This window comes from Poecile atricapillus, chromosome Z (assembly GCF_030490865.1).
Source record: "Poecile atricapillus isolate bPoeAtr1 chromosome Z, bPoeAtr1.hap1, whole genome shotgun sequence".
Classification (NCBI taxonomy): domain Eukaryota; kingdom Metazoa; phylum Chordata; class Aves; order Passeriformes; family Paridae; genus Poecile; species Poecile atricapillus.
The window spans coordinates 38,806,518-38,817,644 of record NC_081289.1 but is presented as its reverse complement, the minus strand read 5'-3'; the positions used below and the strand labels follow the sequence as shown (position 1 = coordinate 38,817,644).

General features: G+C 39.7%; 1 protein-coding gene across 1 annotated transcript in view; it reads left to right on the top strand.

Moving 5' to 3' along the window:
- Positions 1-7,884: 7,884 nt before the first annotated feature.
- Positions 7,885-11,127, top strand: part of LOC131572914 (palmitoyltransferase ZDHHC17) — a 64,720-nt gene continuing 61,477 nt past the window's right edge. Inside the window, exon 1 of the mRNA XM_058826348.1 lies at positions 7,885-7,966. Within this exon, the coding sequence (XP_058682331.1) occupies positions 7,904-7,966 (63 nt within the window). The 5' untranslated portion in view covers positions 7,885-7,903. The remainder of the gene's footprint in view (positions 7,967-11,127) is intronic.

Sequence of the window (11,127 nt, the reverse complement as noted above, 5' to 3'; positions counted from 1 at the left end):
CAATTCAAGGGAAGTCTGTCTCATCAAGCTGCAAGAATCATCGATGCTATTTTGACTGTGTTACCTCAGTATCTGAAGGGAGGGAGATAATACAGTCATTGCATTGAAAATGTCTTGGCATCTAGAGACTTTTTTTTTAGAAAAGAATAATGAAAGGGGGTTAAATCATCTGCCTCTTTCTGGAATTATCTACATTGCCCACGGTTTTTTATGTTTCTGATCAGGCATGGTTTTTGACTTTGATCTGCAAGCTCAGAAAGGCAGACTTGGAATAGTGCATCTGTAGATTTCCATCCTCTCCTAACCCAGATCTTTGCACAGCAGATTAGAGCTGCGTAGCAGGGCTGTCAGCTTTAATGTGACAGCTCAGTTCGCCTGCATTTATTCCGAAAACAGTGCCACTGGTTTATTCCCCACAGCTTCAAGATTGGATTATACCAACTTTGCACCTCCTATACATTTTGATGTCTTTTATGATTCCCAAGTATACCATCTAAACATACAACTTTCTGAACTCCAGGCTTGTTTATTTTATAATCATACAGCATGATATTTAACATAGTGTATTGAATATTATGGATGTTTGAGTTTGCATTTCAGATTAGCCATTTTCATCCAAACCTTATGAATGATGTATTTTACTTACTTTATTATTTTAAAGACTGCTTGTGGGGATTATTTCTTCATTTGGTACCTTCAGTATTCTGGCAGTCTTTATATGAATCTAATAAAGGAATTTTCCCCCACTGAATCAATGAGTCAGTGGAAGAGGTTGCTGGTATGTATCCTTGCTTAGTCAAGGGCAGAAAACTGCTCCCACTCTTTCCCATTAAAACACAGTCGAATTTATATTGGCCCCTACATTTATTATACTTGCCTGTGAGCAACCGTTAGTAATTCACCATAAATTCAGCAAAAACCTAAATAAGATGGTAATTCATGCAACACTTCCCATCACATTTCTGAAAGTTTTCGTAAGTGCTGTTGGCTTATTTTGTCTGTCCTTAATTCCAATCTAATAAATCTAAAATACCTGCATGGCATGCTTTATGGACTTCAGTAAGCCAATTAATTGTTCTCTACAAAAACAAACAAAAAAAACCCCCAAAATCAAAAAAACAAATAAAACCAACCATAGAGAATTTAAATATCTCCCATGAAAAGCAAATACCCCTGAGGTGATCATGCATTTGGACTAGTTGATTATTGTCTCTTTGAACTGAGCATTTCTTGTCTCTTGTTCTTCTCTAATAATCAGAAACTTTCTGGGTTTAATATTTAATTTTCTTTTTTACTGCTTTTGATAAAGTTTCTCTCTTTTATATTTTTTCCTGTACTATTCCTTTTTTCTCTTCTTATATGAAGGCAAAGTACCTTTCATGGTCAATGAATGAGCAGGTCCAGCCCTGGCAATACACCTCCCTTGACAGTGGGCTCTATATATTCACTGCCATGATCATGATGAAAACAATTCCTGAAGAGGACTATAAAACAGTAGCATTCTACAACCATGCTATTTATAGAATTATCTTATTATTTTATGTTTGGACATCACCTTGGTTACTGAAAATTATTTTAATTCAGCTAGAAAATGCTCATTTGTAAAGGGGAAGGGTGTTAGTCTACCATGTTCCTAAGTGCTTGCTTTAGATCTGAGCAGGGAAAATATTTACTTCATTTGATATAAAGTACCAAAAATAATTCATTTATTGGCTTTCAAACAAAGATCATAAATGAAACTCTTAACTGTTATTTTTCCTCTTATTTTATCATTCAACTCACTTCAACATAAATTCCTGAGGATTCAACACTTCCATAAAACCATTGTTGAATCTTTATTGCTTCATTCTCAATGGTATCTTTTTAAAGTAGTGGAATTACTATTAATTTTATTTTATTGGTTTGTCACTGATTTTCATTTTGGCAGTGAGTTTCTGCCTCAGCAACTGCCTGTGTTTCAAAAATTCATTCTTCGGATATATTCTGCACCTTCTCCAAAGGCAGCTGGAATAATCAGCCCAACTCAAAAGATGTAAAGAGAGGTCCAGGAGAACAAACCATAATGAAAATGAGAACAAAAAAGGAAAAAAGTTCATAAAGTATAATCCAGTCTTCAGTTTCAAGTCTGTTCATTTTCCTTTACAAATATGGAGCATAATCCAGTGTCAGCTCTTGTACACGGCTGCATGACAGAGTCCTGTGATTCCCCAAAGCAAGAGCACAGGCAGATCTGTTCACAGCACAAACTGGTACGTGTGGCATGTTACTGAATGTGCCAAAAACAAGCTCTGGGGGAAAACTCACAGGAGACTAACAGACTCAGGTAAGTTAAACATTATTTTAATGCGACTATTAGATCTACCTAGTCTAAATAATGAGAACACTAAGTAATAGCCACTTTGACTATAATGAACAAAGAAAGGAGAGATGTTCCTTTGACATGAGAGAGCAGCAAAGTCATCCATGAGTATGATATAGTATCAAAATCAGATATTTAAAACACGAGTGGGAAATAAAAGATTATCATCTTAAAGAAAAAAAAAAGGTGGGAATAAAAAGTCAAGTTAGATAACCCCACTCTTTTTCTGCACTTCTAAATCAATGCAGAATTTGTCAGCGTGGAATTGCATCAGCAAAGATAATCACCTAGGGAAATAATATGATTGCTTTATGTCACTCAAGGGCTATACATATTTCATGCTAATAAGAGATATTATTTTGGCATAAAAAATATGTACAATAAAATGCAAAACCACCAAAAATTAAGAGCAAGGATGCTATGCTTAGTAGCAGCTTACATTTAGTGCTTACCCCTCTGTGTTCAAATACCAAGTAATGATTCTAAAAAAAACTTACTTGAAAGCAGCAGAAAGTGACAGAAAGAATCTCTCCAGAAAGAGATATCAGATTCACAGGCTGATGTGCTTACTGTTTTGAAAGCACAACATTCATTTAGACATTTAGGATTCAACAAATACAACTAATTCAGGGTTTTTTTAAAATAGATATCTAGCACTTTGCAATTTGTTCCTGTTTTCTCTATGTGCTTATGTCATCAGCTTTATATTTCAATAACTCTACAGGGAAATCTCCCTGAATACAACTTGATACAGGGATTTGAGGTCCAAATATATATATTAATACATACAATATAATTATGCTGTGGGAAACTACATGTAGAAAAGGCTCCCTTTAAATGAAATGGGTGACAATTTCACCACTGGAGGGGCATTTCCAGCTTCCAGTAGTCAAATAGAAAAGGTTTGTTCCCTTAAGGAAAGTGAAGGGGAAATAGTACAAATATGTTATTTACCTGATGTTTTATATCAAACATTGTCATTAGGCCTTTTTTAAGATTAGCAACCTCCTGGACTGTTTCCAAGGGAGAAAGAGACTACGTAGCAAAAGAGAAGACTTCCTTAGGCAGAGTCATCCCTTTCTGCAAAAGCACCTATCATTTGCAGACCAGCAGACAATATTATGGCTTCTTATCCCATCAAAAGAAGTTTGCCCCCAACAGATACACTCAGAAGGAGTAGAGAAGAATGTGACTTTCCCTTTCACGACCCCTGTCCATGCTGTGTATGCTAAAGGCTACAGGGAGGACCCAGACATCAGACGACAGTTCAGCTGGGATTTTTCCAACATTTTTCGCCCTGTTTTAGGAGGATTGCTTCATGGTATCTAAAACTGCCTGGCATAATATGCAGTGCTCTTTGGCAAATATTAAAGGGTAGCATAAACACAGTGTCTGACTTTCTTCTCTTTACAACAATGTAAATCAAGATGACCACCACTAGAATTCAAAAATGCACTGTTACAAAACTGGTATAAGAGAATTGCCAGGCTCTCTTTGGTGATGCTTGGGAACAAACTGCCTAACACAGCCACTGTGACTAATCCTCTGCACTGGCTGTGCAGAGAAGAACCTGACTGCGCTTGGTAGTGAGGGAAATCACATCACCCACTGCTGTCTTGTACCAGCAGCACTGACTGACATGTGGCAGCACATTACATGGTCACACGGTCGAGTGGCTGCTGTCCCCAGTCATCCTGGCTGACAGATGCTGCCACCGCTGAGTAAGGACACTTGATCCCCTCATGAATCCTCTCCTGAACTGCCATGGCTTTCAGCCCAGGATGCTGAAAGCTCACGTTACCTTAGAAGAGAGGGCTGAAGCTTGCAGTGGTTCAGGATTGGACCTACAGCGAGATCTGATGGATCTGCCTTCCAGGATACTCACCCCTCTCAAGAGGGCAAGGCAGCCAATCGGAAGCAAAACCAGGTTTAGTCACAGGTTTCATTCATATCCACACAGCTGTCAGAGCCCTGAGATACTAGAACAGAAGCAGTGCTTGCAGTTAGAGAAGGCACTGTATTGAACAGTTTCACTATTTGATTTCTGTCTTCAATCATGCATATTTAATATTCTCTTAATGCACTTGCTTTGAGAGCATTTTCAGCTGGATTATATTTTTAAAGACAAATTCTGAAGAGCTGTCATGCAAACTCACAGCCTTGCAGTCACCCAAACCGGTCCAAACCTTGATGGGGGGGATGTTCTCCATGTAGGAGTGAATGCAGAGAGAAATCATAGACTTGGATAAATCCATGCAGAATGATAGGTTTCATACATTCATTTTGGTGCACACATTTAGATAGGTGGGTATGATTTCCAATACTTTAAGCACAAGGCTCAAACAGTAACGTGATTAGAAAATGAAGCATGGATAGAAAATAATAAAATAATTACTGATAGCCCCTCTGCAAACATACTCAGAGGACAGGACCATAACATGCCTTCTCCAGAGATCTTAGCCCTGGATAATGAAGCTAGTTTTTTTGATCATTATGCAAGGGACAACTATGCAAGGGAAAATTTCAGAGGCACCTCGGTATCGTGGCAAATGCACCACATGATTTATTAATTACAATAGGATTAATCAAAACTATGTATGGAAAGTGAAGGACATGCACAACTCTTCTAAAGATACACATTCTTGTAGGGTTAGGTAAGGTATATTTGACTTACTACCTACTTACCTATTATGTACTAAGACATTCCGATATTTTCACTTTAAGTTTTGACCTGCCATGAGAATAAACACTTAGCTTTAATTGCAGTATTTTGTTGCAAAGTTAAACATTGTTTATGCACACTTTTAGTTGTTTTCAGTGTTGATAGCATAATACAAAGCTACTACTAAGAAATGTGTGTTAAAAGTCTTATTTCACTGTCACATTTCACAGCCTAGTGAAATGTGTCTAGAAGACAGAAGCTAAAAAAGCTGCAGTTATGCCTACATGTGTAGCCATGTGTACAGACACGTATTCCATAAATGTGTTTTGTCTCTGCTGAAGGGTTTTCTTCCTAATAGCTTGTTAAAGAAGATAAAATTCATCGCAGAATAGAGAATCATAAGACTTTGTGCTACTTACTTCCCAGTTCATCTGTTTTTTGGCTTACTTCAAAATTAAAAGGTATCCAGTCCTTATGCCCCTTTCCACAGTGATTAACATAAAGCAAAACAGAGGCAAGAAAATCTATGTGTCTGTGGTAGCAGTGAACTGTTCTCCTTTTGTGAGAATACGACCTAACATAATTTTCTAGTGTGTGTGGTGTTTAACCAATATTACAGACTTGTCCCTGTAGCAGGCCTAGTTAAGTAGAACTGGATAAAACCTCTTTGGTCAATACGGAGAGCACTTCACACATCAGCTATGGAGCATTCAATGCAAGCACACGGAAGGGCATTTCCTGCCATTGATCAACAATAATTCCTGGCATTTAGAAGGCGTCTTTAATCAGAGATAAAATTGCTCTGCAATGGTAATAAATTCCCAGATTACCCCCCTGAACGAGATGACAAAGTTTTTGATTTACAAGTGAGAAAAATAAATCATAGAGAAGTGAAATACTTGCTCAAGGTCAGATAGCAAATTTTTTGGCAGAGTCCAGAAAAACATTTAACCTTACAGCCTTTTAGATTTGTGGGAAAAAGGAGTAAACTTTGTTACTGTAGCAGATTGTTGGGTTTGTATCTGCCATTTACTTACTCTGCACAGACCATAACTTCTCTGTAATGACAATGCAAAACAATGAAGAATCATGTTTCCATGCAATTATGTTAGATTATATGTAGATTAGGAAAGGACAAGGAATGTTTGAAGTGCGGAAAACTTTTTAAACTTCTGAACCACTACTAGCTTTTGAATGAGGAGCTCTAATGCAGAGGCACAGTAGCACAATCCCGTATTCTAGTTCTGCTGTTACTTGGCAGTAGAAGGGACACCCATTCTGAAGAAAGATATAATAGGCTGCACACAAACTATACTCACAGATGAGGCCCCAGTTTAAACAGCAAAAATTCTCCATACAGACATATCTGGGAACAGAATTGGTTTGCTAATGTGGAGATCTGTGAAGAACAGGCTATAAATACCTAGACAGGTGTCAGAGTATTTGTTTACAATCCAGTTCAGAGCTGTGGGACAAAGCATAACTTCTTCAGAGTTGCAAGGAAAAATAATCTGCATAGTGAAAATACTATAAAGATTTTTAGTTATTTTATCACTCTTGCTTTTATTATAAATAGGAGTGATGAACTGTCATGATTAATAGGATTTCTATTTCTGGAGGCTGTAGGGGGTTGAAAACCCTCTTCCTCATGCAAATCAAATTGCAAATTATATCTAAGCCCCAGTACATTTAATAATATAGAGAGTTAAAAAAAGATCCTCTCCTGTATACTCTGTGTCTTGTTCTGCTCTTTTAGCACTTCAGTCCTTATGGTTTCAAATTTGTGCTTTGAGACCTGTTTCACACCCCCGGTTTCTAAATCTTATGTCATTCTTCACAATTTTGAATTTAAATACAGGAAAAAAAGGACATTTATGGTTTAACATTTTAATAATGCTGCAGTCAGATTTTATTAGTGCTTCTCTGTTACATTTTGCATGAGATAGGAAAGAGTAATGAAGAGAATATCATTGTAGGGTTTTAGGCTTACGAGCTTAATGTATTATAATACAACAAAATACATTATCTAAAGGTCCCTTTCTCACAAAGGCAAATGAGAGCACCATAGATATAGAAATATAAAGCAGCAGTCAAACCAGCAATAATATTCTGTAATTGCAAAGCCATTTTTGATTAAAATGTAATTTGTTAAAAAAAAAATTAAAAAAAAACGCTTTAGGATTCCTTATCTTGGCTGTATGGGCATTACACAGCCTGTGAGAACAGAAACGACCAGCTAAACAGAACCAAGCCTATTTTGTAACTTGTCCCCAAATCCGCAGCCATCTGGGCAGTGCTCGTGTGTTGGGATGCGAGGAACCAGAGGCCCAGTAGGGCACAAATGGTTGGAAGGAATTGCTTCCTTAGGAAATCCTCAGGGCTGCTGGGGGGGTTCAAACACTCCTGCAGCTGAGAGCAAAAACCTAATTAAAACTTTCTTGCTTTCTTCCCATGCTCTCTTTGCTACCCTAGCAGGCATGAAGATAACTCCCAAGGAAAAATGGATAGACATTGCTTAGTATGGAACCAAATCTACATTAAAGGTAGAAGGTGAAGGGCTCTCTTTTCACTCGCATTCCAACTTGCAATGAACCTTATTCCTCATTAGGAGTATCTCCGCAAACCCATGCTATGCTAAATATTGACTCCAGGAGAGCCGATGCAGGTACCCCCATAAATTGGGGGGTGCATATAGCCATAAGCAAGTGGCACGGCTAAAGCACGGGCAGTGTCCCTACAGCAATACACACTCCGTACCCACAGCTCGCCACACACGGCCACGGCCCTGCCGCGCGCGGCCCCTCAGAGGAAGCGGCGGCGCGCGGGGGCGCCGCGGGCACGCGCACTACCCGGCATGCAGCGGGCGCGGGGTTCGCAGGAAGATGGCGGCGCCGCTGGAGGAGTACGAGAAGGAGGCGGGCTGCGTCCCCATCCTGCACCCGGAGGTGCGAGCGGCCCGCCCGAAGGGAGCGGAGAGCGGGAGCGGAGCTCGGGGCGCGGTCAGGACGGCGTCCCGCCGTGGGGTGGGGGGAACGCGGCTCGGCGGGCGTGCGGGCGGGCGGGGTGCACGGAGGGCGGGAGGTGCGCCGCCGCCCCCCGCCGCCGGCCTGGGTGTGCGCGGCGGCGGCGGCGGCGGGCCGGGGTAGGCTGGGCCGGGCCGGGCGGGGAGCGGTGCAAGGTCCGTCTCCGGCCCTCCGTGCGCTCTCGCCGCCGGTCCCGGCCGCCCCCGAGCCGGGTGGCGAAGCAGCGGCGGGGACAGAGGCGCCCCGGGTGGTGCCGCGGCACCGGCCCCTGAGGGGCAGCGCTCGGGGCTCGGCGGCCGCCCCGGCCCGGCTGCCCGGGGGGAAGCGGCTCGGAGGAATAAGTGTTTCCCTCCCGTTTGGATGGCACTGGTCTGCAGCTCACCCGCAGGTCAGGGCTGGCCCCATCCAGCCCAGCGCTCCCCGGGTGGCGTGGGCTTATTTTGAGAGCAAGCGGTGTGTTTATTCCAGTGTGTTGGTGGTAGAAGGAATGTTTACAGGTAACATGTAGAGGTCGTTTCGTGCCATTTTTTTACCCTTCTGTTGTGGCGTCCACCTTTGTCAGCAGCATGTGTGTATTCGTCAGGACTAGAATGACTGTTTTGAAATGTATTTTAAATAGTTTAGAAAAGCTTTTACATGTGGACTTGTCCCCTGATGTGTAAAGAACTGTAAGAATTGATTTTTAGCCTACAAAACAGATAAGTGCATATGTTAGGCTCCAGTTTCTGTTAAACAGATGGTATCTTTTCCTTAAACAGTATCTTGAAAGACTGTTAGTTTATTTGATGACTGAAAAGGCTCTGTAGGCCTTTGTATGTCTTACCTACCCTACCTCTCTAAACTGTGCTCATGACTTTTTAGAATAGACCAATCTGTTCTGAAAGGTAATTAGCTACCAGCAAACCCCAAGTAAGTGTCTCGATTTTTTTTGTTGTGGTTTTTGGTTGGGTATTTTTTTTCTTTTGTGTGTTTTATTTGGTTTTGGTTGGTTGGTTTTTGAGTGGGTTTTTTTTTGTTTGTTTGTTTTTTGCAGATTTATTTTAAGGGGTGTATGTAGACTGTTGCTACATTTTTAAAGCCTAACTGAAGTCAGACTAAATGCAATACCCTTGGTAGCAGTGTCTGATGATTTTCAGAAGAGACACAAGCTTTCAGCAGTGATCCAGACTGTAGGATGTTAATGTTCTTTGAAAGAAAGTGTTCTTAGCTTGTGGAAACTTTAGATAGTCAATCTAAGACTGGAAAATGGAATAAAAAGCATTTACAGTTTGTCAGAAATCCATTGTATTTTAAAGATTGAAGTCTAGAGTTTATTAACTTTGAGTAATTACTGTATAGCAAACTAAAATCTCTCAATTTAAATTGATAGTCTAACTAGTTAATGTGGTAGAATTTTATACTGTTCCTCTGATGCATAAAGTTGAATGTGTGCACAAAAGATAAGGGAAAGGCTGTTAATATATATTGTGTGCTGTAATATCAACTGGAATCTTGTAATATGCAATATCTCTAGTTTGGAGGGAGTTTTATTTGATTTTTCCAGAAATGCTGATTGTCTGACTAGATCTTACAAGATAGTGTCTATGTGGATTTCATTGAGTGTTTCCTTACTCCCTAAAGTCCTTGTACAGACAAGCTTTAAAAGAGAAGAATGTTTTTCGTGTTGGTGGTGAGGCAGACTAGCTGTTAACAGACACTCCAGAAATGCTCCTTTAAAAACTTAAGGATTGTGTGCCATAGCAGAGCTGTATTGTCACAGACCTGCCCACTGAACAATGCAGTGCATCTCTATTCAATCGTTTTTGAATGTCAGGGGCCTTAATACATGGTGATTTCCACCTTTTAAGAAAATAGCACCATGTCCTTATGTAAGTAGTGACGTTTGAGCATATAATCAGTTTCAACATTTGTATACATTTAAAACCGATGCTTTTGATGGGACTGTCAAAATCTTAATTTTTTTTTTTTTTTTTTTTTGGTTTCATGGTGCTGTTTATTTTGGGTTTCTTTTTCAGGTGTTTCTTGTATGCCTTTTTATGAGGCTTTTGCTTATCTTTTTGTATTAACTAATTTGGATTAGTTTCAAATTGTTTGAAGTTTTTTGTTTGTTTTTTGTTGTTGGTTGGTTTTTTTGTTTTTTTTTAAGGACTGTGTTTATTTTTATTTGGGCTCGAAGGCTTTGTATTTTGCCATGAAACACTATGAATACAATATTAATGTTGTAGGAAAGAGGTTCTAAGGAATAGGGAAAAATACTTAAACACTGTCATTCTGGGAGATCTGTTTATTTGTTTATTTATGAAGGATTCAGTGTAAAGTGATTTAGTCATTTCAGTAAGAAAAGGTAGAAACTAATGGAAATATGAATTCTTTAGGGAACTTATGGTGGGAGTGCTTTTGATGGGGCTTGTGTGGTACCTTCCTGACTGAGTTCTTGGGCTTCCCTTGTTGCCTCCATCATGAGTGCAAGCTGAACTTAAGTATTAGATATTTCTTTCCAAGCATATTTATTCTGCCTTATGACAAGTTCCATTTAGTGTGACAGTGTGGATCCCACTTTGCTAGCTGTAAGATTGCTGGTGGAACAACCAAGCTTTTGAAGATAATTTTAGTGAAGAAGTACAAATAATATTAATTGCACATGTGATACTTGTAGAATGATCTTGTAGTATGTAATAAATGCTTGGAGAACTGCTGGCTAACTGATACATCTTGGAAATAGTTGTTAGAATTACTCCTGAATTTCATTTTCCTAAAAGTCTTGGAGGAGTTAGTCTACTAGACTTGGATTTTGTTTGTAATGATTTGGACATAATATCAAAATTGTCAATAATAAAACTTGGAGACAAATAAGATGGATGGATGCTAAGCAGGGAGGATGGAACTGTACAAAGCCATCTAGAATTCACGTGAAATTATGCTGGTAAAGCAAGGCACACCTTAGTGTAGCTATATTCAAAGTAGTGCACTGAAAGTAAGGAGCATATGCATGGGATTGTATCCCAAAAGTTATTGACTGATAGGATACAAATATGAACAAGCAGTTAAGCAGAAGTTCTCAGTATAGTGCTTTGTTTAAAAAT